This window comes from Pongo pygmaeus, chromosome 2 (genome assembly GCF_028885625.2).
Source record: "Pongo pygmaeus isolate AG05252 chromosome 2, NHGRI_mPonPyg2-v2.0_pri, whole genome shotgun sequence".
NCBI lineage: Eukaryota > Metazoa > Chordata > Mammalia > Primates > Hominidae > Pongo > Pongo pygmaeus.
This window is the reverse complement of record NC_085930.1, coordinates 158,712,697-158,726,297: the sequence shown is the minus strand read 5'-3', so window position 1 is coordinate 158,726,297 and position 13,601 is coordinate 158,712,697. Positions and strand designations below refer to the sequence as shown.

At 38.2% G+C, this 13,601-nt stretch overlaps 1 protein-coding gene across 7 annotated transcripts in view; it reads right to left on the bottom strand.

Moving 5' to 3' along the window:
• RNF13 (ring finger protein 13) overlaps positions 1–13,601 on the bottom strand; it is a 166,184-nt gene that overhangs the window by 59,997 nt on the left and 92,586 nt on the right. For 5 of the 7 annotated variants that reach the window (XM_063662336.1, XM_063662340.1, XM_063662339.1 and 2 more), the window contains one exon: positions 6,469–6,556. In XM_063662336.1, coding sequence (XP_063518406.1) covers positions 6,469–6,556 — 88 coding nt within the window. Of the gene's footprint in view, positions 1–6,458; positions 6,557–13,601 lie in introns of all 7 variants that reach the window. The other 2 variants (XM_063662338.1, XM_054480247.1) reach the window with 1 other exon arrangement.

Below are 13,601 nucleotides of genomic sequence, written 5' to 3'. Positions count from 1 at the left end.
CAAATGCAACTGGAAACAATTACAATCAACTTTAATTGTCTATTGCTTGATTTTCCAGATTGCAGATTTTATTCATCTTCAAAATGGTTGAGAAACATAACATTTACAGTAACAAAACTAACATTTTGCATATACACATTACCTGAATTCTCTCAATAGTCTATAAGATTGAGATGTAATTTTTATTTTTAATATTTCCATTTGATTTCTTCCTCTCTAGACATAACTTATTAAAGAAGAAAGATGAGGAAGAAATTTTAGGTTTTCTTCCCACACATAACTTAATTCCTAAATGAAAAAGAGAAAAAGCTTCTTTTACATACCCATTTCCAGGAGACGTATAAGCCAGAGAATATAAGAAAAGACAACTTCACAACAATCTAAAAAGTAATACCACACATCTCTGGCTTTCCAGACTGAAAGGCTGACAGGGGTTGAGAAAGGGAATAGGGTAGGAAAGCTGGTCTCTACTTCCTTGTAATCCTGGCGCTCATGGCAAAGCTTTGTGTTTGATTAGTATCTTAAGATGTTTGACTCTTCTACACATATTCAAAACCAAAATCAAATGGCATCCAAAAAGAATTTTGCAAAAATTACCCATTACTCAGGAATAGAAAGAAAAACAATCCTCTTAATGTTGCCAATAGAAAAAGCAGCCTCATTATTAGCTGTGAGTTAGTTTAACACATTTGGTTTTAGTGAAGGCCCATTTGTTTCCTTTTTATAGTTTTCAAAATAACTTTGTTCTGCATTTTAAAAACAATGCATATTCATTATGCATTTAAAAGGGAGGGGAGGCAAGTAAAGAAAAAGAAAACAAAACCAAACCATAATCCTTCCCATCCAAGGACAAATGTTTTATTTAAAGTAATAAGCAGTTCTGTAAGTTGTGACAAATACATACAATTATAACCACAACCACAGTTAGGATATAGAATGTTCCATCACCCACCAAAATTCCCTCATACAGTCAACCCCTCCCCCCAAACTTACAAATTACTGATCTATTTTGCTGTTATTGTTTTCATCCTTATAAAGACAAGGTTTAAAATCTTGATATCCTTGGTAGAGTAAGCTTTTTTCACTTCTAGATTGTTTTACGCAAATATAAACATTCAACTCTCACACATTCTCTCTCTCTCTCTCTCTCTCTCTCACACACACACACATGCGCGTGCACATACACACCAGAAAAAAACATGTAAGCCCCAAAGAGGGCAGAAACAAAAAATATTAGTCAAGAAATATTTAATCACTATTTTTATATCAACGTGATCAATACAATTTTATTTTTTATATCAATGGGATCATATAATTTTTAAAGTGTAAGCTTTTTTTTTTACACAATGATACAGCTCAGATATCCTGTTATGTCAATAAATACAGATCTACCTCATCATTTATTTTTATTTTTATTTTTTAAGAGACAGGGTCTCACTATGTTGCTCAGGATGCAGTGCAGTGGCTATTCACAGATGCCACCATTGTGTACTACAGCCTGTAACTCCTGGGCTCAAGTGCCCCTCCTGTCTCAGCCTCCCAAGTAGCTGGGGCTACAGGCATTATTTCATTTTTTTTAATAGATGCAGAGGTATTGTTATAGGACTATATATTATCTTTTCATATTTGGGAGATATTTTCTATCTTGCTAAGATATTTTCTCTACCACATATGAGTTTAAAGCTTATTTTATTTGATACTTAAAACTTGGAATTATATACCCTGTGTATGATGCTTTCTTCTTTCATGAAGATACTATGACAAACTCAAGGAATAACTTTTGGTTTGTAACTATTGGCTAATAATATTGGAAGTAACCTAGCTTCTTTGAATTATGATATCTAAAGAGATGTAGAAAGCTCCTTACTTTAATAAAATGATTAAGAAAAAGGGAGAAAATATTGTAAGCAAATATGAGTAGCCATCTTGAAAATGGCAACATTACCTACTGAAAACAAAACTAAATATGTTTTACTTCACAAAATACTTTTAAAACACTCTATTTTGATCTGTAAAACTCTGTGAAGTATATATTGACAAACAAAGATAAATTACAATTTGAATGATCCAGCCCCAAACTCTCCAGATTCGTATATCCAATTGTCCATTCAGTATCTCCATTTGATTGCCTAATAGATGTTTCAAACAAAGTTTCTCAACTGAACTCTGAATGTCTCTTTTCCCTCAGTCGATCAACTCTATTTCTCATCTCTGTAAACAGCATAGCCATTCACTTAGTTTCTCAGACTAAACATCTTGGAATCATCCTTGACTCCTCCCTTTCCCTTACTCCCTATACCAAATCCTGTCAGCTTCAAAATATAGCCATATTCCTACCACTTCTCATGACTTTAACTACTAATACTCCAAACCACCATCACTCTTGCCTGGCTGCTGCAGCAGCTTTCTAAATGTTCTCTCTGTTGGCACTTTTGCTCATCTTTCACCTTCAGTGTTCTCTCCAAAGAACAGGAAAAGTGCTCCTTTTATAAAATATGTCATATTACCTTACACAGCTGTTTAAAACTTATTTTTTTATTCATTCATTGATTCATTCATTCAATCATTTGGAGACGGAGTCTTGCTCTGTCGCCCAGGCTGGAGTGCAGTGGCACGATCTCGGCTCACTGCACCCTCTGCCTCCCAGGTTCAAGTGATTCTTGTGGTTCAGCCTCTTGAGTAGCTGGGACTACAGGCATGCACGCCACCACACCTGGCTAATTTTTTATATATTTAGTAGAGACAGGGTTTCACAATGTTGCCCAGGTTGGTCTTGAACTCCCAAGCTCAGGCAATCCTCCCACCTTGGCCTCCCAAAGTGCTAGGATTACAGGCCTGAGCCACTGCGCCCAGCCTAAAACTTATTTAGAATAAATTCCAAAGTCCTTATCATGGCTGACAAGGCCCATCATATTTGACCCCGGGCTCCTTCTCTAACCTTATCCCCCGACTCCCTCCCTTGTTCACTACTCCAGCCATTGTGGCTTTATGCCACACTTTGGAAACACCAAGCATGCTTTATCTTTGAGTTGTTGTACTTGTTGTTCCGTCTCCTTGGAATACCCTCCTTCAGAAATCTGCATGACTCAGTCTCTAACTTTAGATCTGTGCTCAAATTGCAATGCCTCACAGAAGCTTTCTCTGACCACCCTATCTAAAATAGCTGCCTTCCTTTCATCTCTGTCATTCTATATCCCCTTATGCTGATACTTTTCTTCATAGCATTTATCACTACTTGACATTATAGCACATCTATTTGATTATGTGTTCATTTCTTCTCTCCTACTCTAGAATGCAATAAAATGATAATAATCACAATAGTAATAGCTGAACCATCATTAAATGATTGCTAAGAACAAGGAAGTCTTCTAGACGCTTAACAGGCCTTAATTCATTCAATCTTCTTAGCAACTAAATAACTTAGGTACTATTATTATCCCAATTTCACAGATCAGAAAAACTGAAGCATATAGATATTAGGTAATATACCCAAGGTCATACAGCTACTAGGTGGTAAAGCTGGGATTCAAACCCTGACAGGCAGTACCCAGAAAGTACTCTCTTAACTACTGCACTCTACTACCTCAATGAAAGATATGAAGGCAGAGCCTCTGACTGCATCATTACTTGCTATAGTCATGGTGCCTAAAACAGTGCAGAGTAAGCTGTCAAAAAGCATTTGTTGAAGAAAGAAATCAAAGAAAAAAATGAGAAAAAAATGACCCAGAGATATTAACAACTTGACCTGGTTATACAGTTAGATATTTGCACAGTTTGGACTCAAACTGGAGGCTTCTGACTCCTTATCTAGGCTCCTCTCATTCTGCCATTGCATGGGTTTTCTCATATACCTTCTCTCATAAGGTTTTCAAAAATTTGTCAGGTCAAATAATTATTAAAATTATTCACACTATTATAGATGAAAATAATAGGCTTATAAAGATCAAGTAACTTTCCTGAGGGCGCAGGTACCTGGTTCATATATCAACTAGCCTGGCTTAGAATAAACACATATTTCCTGGTTCTGAAGTTGGTGTCCTTCCTACCACTTTCTGCTGTCTCCTAAAGATAAAGAATGTTATTGGCTTACTGAATTAATCCATTCTGTTCCTGGCTGAAATAAAAATTGATATATTCCTTACGTGAAGTGTCAACAGGAAGGGGCTTTTACAACTTCCTTTTGTTTCCAGATGTTAGTATCTCTACTTGGTATAAGATACCAGTATTCCTAGGGAAGGCCTTGAAAAGAGGGACAGATACAAGCCCCTTCTGATAAATCCATGCTTTTCTTACCTCTACCAAGTAACAGCAAAGATGAAAATGGTAAAGATCTTTACAACATTTGTCTCTGTACATATAAAATGTTTAAACACATGTGCAAAGATGGAGCAAAATATCATAAAAAATAATCTAAGCAACAAAGAACCAAAATTCTGAGCAGTCTTTGAATAACAACTCAGTTGAAACATTTCCATGGCAACAGCAGGCTTATATGGTTATGTGCTACTTTTAATATTGAACGTATTTTCTTTAGGAGCTGACATGATTATCACAAAAAGGTTTTACAGTATTACAAAGAAAAAATAAGTGATAAAGGGAACTGACAATTTCAGCCTGCAAAATTTTTACTGAAAACATGTCAAAAGAGTAAATAGTTTACAAATAATAATCAATTTGTTCAATCCAAAACATATTCAGCCCTTGAGAGGGTCTTGAAGGTTTGCTAAATCCTGGGCTTGGGCCTTTAGCAAAACACACAAAGAATAAGTAACTTGCTCAAAGTTATACAACTGATACAAGTAGGATTCGATTTCGAATTCAGGCCTGTCTATTTCCAGACTATGCATGCTTTCCATTTTGCCAATAAATGTATACAGATCACAAAAGTTATTGACCACGGGATGTATCAACTGGGATAATTTTTTTTAAAGAGGGAAATAGTTAAAGGAGAAGTAAAATGTGTCAAATTCGCAGTACTAACATTACCAGTTTATTTGATAAGTAAACTCACTTAAGTAAGTCCTGTAATTCCCATGTAGTAGCTGTCAAACTATTCCTGAAATGCTAAAACTTCTTATGGGTACTTAACGGATTCTACAGTCATGAAGATTTAATCAGCTAGGAGGTTTAAATAATAATTTAAAATATAAAGAAATTAACTAAGAAATGTATTAATAAATTTTACTTTTTACATACTATAATTTTGCCTCACTCTATTAGGGTTAAGAAGGACAAAAATGCCCAGGCACGGTGGCTCATGAATGTAATCCCAGCACTTTGGGAAGCTGAGGCGGGTGGATCAACTGAGGTCGGGAGTTCAAGACCAGCCTGACCAACATGGAGAAACCCCATCTCTACTTAAAATACAAAATTAGCCAGGCGTGGTGGCAGGTGCCTGTCATCCCAGCTACCCAGGAGGCTGAGGCAGGAGAATCGCTTGAACCCAGAAGGCAGAGGTTGCGGTGAGCCAAGATTGCACCATTGCACTCCAGCCCGGGCAACAAGAGTGAAACTCCATCTCAAAAAAAAAAAAGAAGAAGAAGAAGGGCAGAAACAAAAACAACAGAAAACACTGTCATAGGCTAAAAGAAGACTTTTTGGTTAAGGAATATAAAATATTTCCTTTTCAGGATGTAGTTACTTAAACTCCTAAATACATTCCAGTGTTTTCTATCAGTCTATAGCTTTATGCCTATACTTTGCTCTACCCTGAAAATATGAATCAATAGGACTTAATAACAAAATATATTATGGTTATGCATTCAAAAGAATAAAATAAAATAAATTCTAATCATGAGTGTTGACAGTAAATCATCTTAGTATCAATTAGAAAGGTTTTGATAAAACCCCATAGTGCCCTGAGTAATAGAAACTACATTAAGTGAGGCGTACAGCTTAAAAGTCAGTATCTTATTACAGCCAGTTATGCCACTAAAATTGGCTCGTTTTTCCCTACAAGCTAATAATTAGTAGAGAGTCAGGAAAGACATTCCCATCTGAAATGAAAAACTATGAACATGCCAATGTATGACAAAGGGCTAATAACCAACTGGTATAAGGAAGCACAAGTATGTGGCTTTGGAATTCCAGCAGATTATAGCAGCTACTTAGTATATGTGCATACCCTAAAATAATGCTGTGAATCTCTAAATAAATTACAAAACGCCTTCTATGGCATTCTTAACTCAGCATGTTTATCCCTATTAAAGCTGTTTCCCCCACTTTGGTTTTTAACAAAATATCAATAAATAAAACACGTATGTTTAAAAAAAAACCTGTTCAGAAAAGAAAGTCATTTTCATCTCTACTACGAATAAAATCACCCGAAGAGAGTTAAGAATGAGGGATTATCTGAAAGAGAAGAAATTTTGCTTTTTAAAAAGAAAATGAGAGAAGGAAAATCCTGTTAATTTTTAGTTACAAATGATCTGTCAAACAGGAGAGAAGAAAAGTGATACCTGTACTTACTGTCGTTGGATCCCATGCTAATGAGGTCATCAGAATCAACATTGTGAACTATGGCTGCCTTGTATCCTGCTCTCTGTGCATTTAAAACCTGCAAATCAAAAAAAAAAAAAAAAAATCATGTTATAAGGAAGACAGTGGTTTGTCACAGTGTCCCTCAACTCTATAAATCAGCAAGTCTATACTATATACCTAGGACTAGATTATGAACATACATAGAAGTAAATCTCAGGTATGCTCTTGAGACATATAGATGTTTTACAATTGATTATAAAAACTTATTGAAGTAAATAAAGGATGAGGATACAAGCTAAAACATTAAAAGGACCCAAAGCAATAAATCTGTTTTGCTCTAAAGAGGTAGAAACTTGCTATAATCAGGCTTAGGAGTTACCAGACCTTGAGCATTCAATTCCCACCTCTGCCATGAATTAGTGGGATGAACTTAAGCAAACTACTTCTTTTGTAACCCTCAGTTTCCTAACCTTTGAAATGAGAATGACAATATTCTTGTCATATGTAAAATAATATTTTAAAAATACTTAATACCATACCTAACACACAGAAATAAGTCAGATAAAACCAATTCATATCACTAGCTTGATCATCCAAAATATTCTGTAAAATTCCTTTACAAAGCTTTTTAAAAAATTAAAAATACCTGCAGGCTGAAGTTGCTTACTCTGGTTCTATCTAGCTATTTGATCTTTCCTAAAGCTAGCCTCCAAAATAGTAATCTTTGCACCCTAAGAATATAGTTGGGATGTGAGAGCCAAGATGGCCGAATAGGTACAGCTCCAGTCTACAGCTCCCAGCGTGAGCGACGCAGAAGACAGGTGATTTCTGCATTTCAATCTGAGGTACCGGCTTCATCTCACTAGGGAGTGCCAAACAGTGGGCATAGGACAGGAGGTGCGCCAGCTGAAGCAACGTGAGGCATTGCCTCACTCGGGAAGCACAAGGGGTCAGGGAGTTCCCTTTCCTGGTCAAGGAAAGGGGTGACAGACGGCACCTGGAAAATCGGGCCACTCCCACCCGAATACTGTGCTTTTCCCATGGGCTTAGGAAATGGCGCACCAGCAGATTATATCCCGCACCTGGCTCGGAGGGTCCTACGCCCATGGAGTCTCGCTGATTGCTAGCACAGCAGTCTGAGATCAAACTGCAAGGCGGCAATGAGGCTGGGGGAGGGGTGCCCGCCATTGCCCAGGCTCGCTTAGGTAAACAAAGCAGCGGGGAAGCTTGAACTGGGTGGAGCCCACCACAGCTCAAGGAGGCCTGCCTGCCTCTGTAGGCTCCACCTCTGGGGGCAGGGCACAAACAAAAAGACAGCAGTAACCTCTGCAGACTTAAATGTCCCTGTCTGACAGCTTTGAGGAGAGCAGTGGTTCTCCCAGCACGCAGCTGGAGATCTGAGAACGGGCAGACTGCCTCTTCAAGTGGGTCCCTGACCCCTGACCCCCAGCAGCCTAACTGGGAGGCACCCCCCAGTAGGGGCAGACTGACACCTCACACGGCTGGGTACTCCTCTGAGACAAAACTTCCAGAGGAACGATCAGACAGCAGCATTCGCAGATCATGAAAATCCGAGGTTCTGCAGACACCGCTGCTGATACCCAAGCAAACAGGGTCTGGAGTGGACCTCTAGCAAACTCCAACAGACCTGCAGCTGAGGGTCCTGTCTGTTAGAAGGAAAACTAACAAACAGAAAGGACATCCACACCAAAAACCCATCTGTACATCACCATCATCAAAGACCAAAAGTAGATAAAACCACAAAGATGGGGAAAAAACAGAGCAGAAAAACTGGAAACTCTAAAAAGCAGAGCGCCTCTCCTCCTCCAAAGGAACGCAGTTCCTCACCAGCAACGGAACAAAGCTGGACGGAGAATGACTTTGACGAGTTGAGAGAAGAAGGCTTCAGACGATCAAACTACTCTGAGCTACAGGAGGAAATTCAAACGAAAGGCAAAGAAGTTGAAAACTTTGAAAAAAATTTAGACGAATGTATAACTAGAATAACCAATACAGAGAAGTGCTTAAAGGAGCTGATGGAGCTGAAAGCCAAGGCTTGAGAACTACATGAAGAATGCAGAAGCCTCAGGAGCCAATGCGATCAAATGGAAGAAAGGGTATCAGTGATGGAAGATGAAATGAATGAAATGAAGCGAGAAAGGAAGTTTAGAGAAAAAAGAATAAAAAGAAACGAACAAAACCTCCAAGAAATATGAGACTATGTGAAAAGACCAAATCTATGTCTGATTGGTGTACCTGAAAGTGACAGGGAGAATGGAACCAAGATGGAAAACACTCTGCAGGATATTATCCAGGAGAACTTCCCCAATCTAGCAAGGCAGGCCAACATTCAGATTCAGGAAATACAGAGAACGCCACAAAGGTACTCCTTGAGAAGAGCAACTCCAAGACACATAACTGTCAGATTCACCAAAGTTAAAATGAAGGAAAAAATGTTAAGGGCAGCCAGAGAGAAAGGTCGGGTTACCCACAAAGGGAAGCCCATCAGACTAACAGTGGATCTCTCGGCAGAAACCCTACAAGCCAGAAGAGAGTGGGGGCCAATATTCAACATTCTTAAAGAAAAGAATTTTCAACCCAGAATTTCATATCCAGCCAAACTAAGCTTCATAAGTGAAGGAGAAATAAAATACTTTACAGACAAGCAAATGCTGAGAGATTTTGTCACCACCAGGCCTGCCCTAAAAGAGCTCCTGAAGGAAGCGCTAAACATGGAAAGGCACAACCGGTACCAGCCACTGCAAAATCATGCCAAAATGTAAAGACCATCGAGACTAGGAAGAAACTGCATCAACTAATGAGCAAAACAACCAGCTAACATCATAATGACAGGATCAGATTCACACATAACAGTATTAACTTTAAATGTAAATGGACTAAATGCTCCAATTAAAAGACACAGATTGGCAAATTGGATAAAGAGTCAAGACCCATCAGTGTGCTGTATTCAGGAAACCCATCTCACGTGCAGAGACGCACATAGGCTCAAAATAAAAGGATGGAGGAAGATCTACCAAGCAAATGGAAAACAAAAAAAGGCAGGGGTTGCAATCCTAGTCTCTGATAAAACGGACTTTAAAACAATAAAGATCAAAACAGACAAGGCCATGACATAATGGTAAAGGGATCAATTCAACAAGAAGAGCTAACTATCCTAAATATATATGCTCCCAATACAGGAGCACCCAGCTTCATAAAACAAGTCCTGAGTGACCTACAAAGAGACTTAGACTCCCACACAGTAATAATGGGAGACTTTAACACCCCACTGTCAACATTAGACAGATCAATGAGACAGAAAGTTAACAAGGATACCCAGGAATTGAACTCAGCTCTGCACCAAGCGGACCTAATAGACATCTACAGAACTCTCCACCCCAAAACAACAGAATATACATTTTTTTCAGCACCACACCACACCTATTCCAAAATTGACCACATAGTTGGAAGTAAAGCTCTCCTCAGCAAATGTAAAAGAACAGAAATTATAACAAACTGTCTCTCAGACCACAGTGCAATCAAACTACAACTCAGGATTAAGAAACTGACTCTAAACTGCTCAACTACATGGGAACTGAACAACCTGCTCCTGAATGACTACTGGGTACATAATGAAATGAAGGTAGAAATAAAGATGTTCTTTGAAACCAACGAGAACAAAGACACAACATACCAGAATCTCTGGGACACATTCAAAGCAGTGTGTAGAGGGAGATTTATAGCACTAAATGCCCACAAGAGAAAGCAGGAAAGATCCAAAATTGACACCCTAGCATCACAATTAAAAGAACTAGAAAAGCAAGAGCAAACACATTCAAAAGCTAGCAGAAGGCAAGAAATAACTAAAATCAGAGCAGAACTGAAGGAAATAGAGACAAAAAAAACCTTTCAAAAAATTAATGAATCCAGGAGCTCGTTTTTTGAAAGGATCAACAAAATTGATAGACTGCTAGCAAGACTAATAAAGAAAAAAAGAGAGAAGAATCAAATAGATGCAATAAAAAATGATAAAGGGGATATCACCTCCAATCCCACAGAAATACAAACTACCATCAGAGAATACTACAAACACCTCTACGCAAATAAACTAGAAAATCTAGAAGAAATGGATAAATTCCTCAACACATACACTCTCCCAAGACTAAACCAGGAAGAAGTTGAATCTCTGAATAGACCAATAACAGGATCTGAAATTGTGGCAATAATCAATAGCTTACCAACCAAAAAAGAGTCCAGGACCAGATGGATTCACAGCCGAATTCTACCAGAGGTACAAGGAGGAACTGGTACCATTCCTTCTGAAACTATTCCAATCAATAGAAAAAGAGGAAATCCTCCCTAACTCAATTTATGAGGCCAGCATCATCCTGACACCAAAGCCAGGCAGAGACACAACCAAAAAAGAGAATTTTAGACCAATAGCCCTGATGAACATTGATGCAAAAATCCTCAATAAAATACTGGCAAACTGAATTCAGCAGCACATCAAAAAGCTTATCCACCATGATCAAGTGGGCTTCATCCCTGGGATGCAAGGCTGGTTCAATATACGCAAATCAATAAATGTAATCCAGCATATAAACAGAACCAAAGACAAAAACCACATGATTATCTCAATAGATGCAGAAAAGGCCTTTGACAAAATTCAACAACCCTTCATGCTAAAAACTCTCAATAAATTAGGTACTGATGGGACATATCTCAAAGTAATAAGAGCTATCTATGACAAACCCACAGCCAATATCATAGTGAATGGGCAAAAACTGGAAGCATTCCCTTTGAAAACTGGCACGAGACAGGGATGCCCTCTCTCACCACTCCTATTCAACATAGTGTTGGAAGTTCTGGCCAGGGCAATTAGGCAGGAGAACGAAATAAAGGGTATTCAATTAGTAAAAGAGGAAGTCAAATTGTCCCTGTTTGCAGACGACATGATTGTATATCTAGAAAACCCCATTGTCTCAGCCCAAAATCTCCTTAAGCTGATAAGCAACTTCAGCAAAGTCTCAGGATACAAAATCAATGGACAAAAATCACAAGCATTCTTATACACCAATAACAGACAAACAGAGAGCCAAATCATGAGTGAACTCCCATTCACAATCGCTTCAAAGAGAATAAAATACTTAGGAATCCAACTTACAAGGGACGTGAAGGACCTCTTCAAGGAGAACTACAAACCACTGCTCAATGAAATAACAGAGGATACAAACAAATGGAAGAACATTCCATGCTCATGGGTAGGAAGAATCAATATTGTGAAAATGGCCATACTGCCCAAGGTAATTTATAGATTCAATGCCATCCCCATAAGCTACCAATGACTTTCTTCACAGAATTGGCAAAAACTACTTTAAAGTTCATATGGAACCAAAAAAGAGCCTGCATCGCCAAGTCAATCCTAAGCCAAAAGAACAAAGCTGGAGGCATCACACTACCTGATTTCAAACTATACTACAAGGCTACAGTAACCAACACAGCATGGTACTGGTACCAAAACAGAGATATAGATCAATGGAACAGAACAGAGCCCTCAGAAATAATGCCACATATCTACAACTATCTGATCTTTGACAAACCTGAGAAAAACAAGCAATGGGGAAAGGATTCCCCATTTAATAAATGGTGCTGGGAAAACTGGCTAGCCATATGTAGAAAGCTGAAACTGGATCCCTTCCTTACACCTTATACAAAAATTAATTCAAGATGGATTAAAGACTTAAATGTTAGACCTAAAACCATAAAATCCCTAGAAGAAAACCTAGGCATTACCATTCAGGACACAGGCATGGGCAAGGACTTCATGTCTAAAACACCAAAAGCAATGCCCACAAAAGCCAAAATTGACAAATGGGATCTAATTAAACTAAAGAGCTTCTGCACAGCAAAAGAAACTACCATCAGAGTGAACAGGCAACCTGCAAAATGGGAGAAAATTTTCGCAACCTACTCATCTGACAAAGGGCTAATATCCAGAATCTACAATGAACTCAAACAAATTTACAAGAAAAAAACAAACAACTCCATCAAAAAGTGGGCGAAGGACATGAACAGACACTTCTCAAAAGAAGACATTTATGCAGCCAAAAGACACATGAAAAAATGCTCATCATCACTGGCCATCAGAGAAATGCAAATCAAAACCACAATGAGATATCGTCTCACACCAGTTAGAATGGCAATCATTAAAAAGTCAGGAAACAACAGGTGCTGGAGAAGATGTGGAGAAATAGGAACACTTTTACACTGTTGGTGGGACTGTAAACTAGTTCAACCATTGTGGAAGTCAGTGTGGCGATTCCCCAGGGATCCAGAACTAGAAATACCATTTGACCCAGCCATCCCATTACTGGGTATATACCCAAAGGACTATAAATCATGCTGCTATAAAGACACATGCACACATATGTTTATTGCGGCATTATTCACAATAGCAAAGACTTGGAACCAACCCAAATGTCCAACAATGATAGACTGGATTAAGAAAATGTGGCACATATACACCACGGAATACTATGCAGCCATAAAAAATGATGAGTTCATGTCCTTTGTAGGGACATGGATGAAATTGGAAATCATTATTCTCAGTAAACTATCGCAAGGACAAAAAACCAAACACCGCATGTTCTCACTCATAGATGGGAAATGAACAATGAGAACACATGGACACAGGAAGGGGAATGTCACAGTCTGGGGACTGTTGTGGGGTTGGGGGAGGGGGGAGGGATAGCATTAGGAGATATACCTATTGCTAAATGACGAGTTAATGGGTGCAGCACACCAGCATGGCACATGTATACATATGTAACTAACCTGCACATTGTGCACATGTACCCTAAAACTTAAAGTATAGTAATAATAAAAACATAAAAAAAATGTTTAAAAAAAAGAATATAGTTGGATATGTGGCAGAATTTTCTTACATGAAAGATCTGGAAAGTGTCAAAACATGTTATTACATCTCACTTTAAAAATAATATTCTGTTATAAGTAAAAATAAACCCAGACCTAAACTACTTATTGTATGACCTTTATACTATTAGCAAAAATGAAGGATCAGATAGATCATTATTTGCATATTGGTTGAATAAAATAAAAAT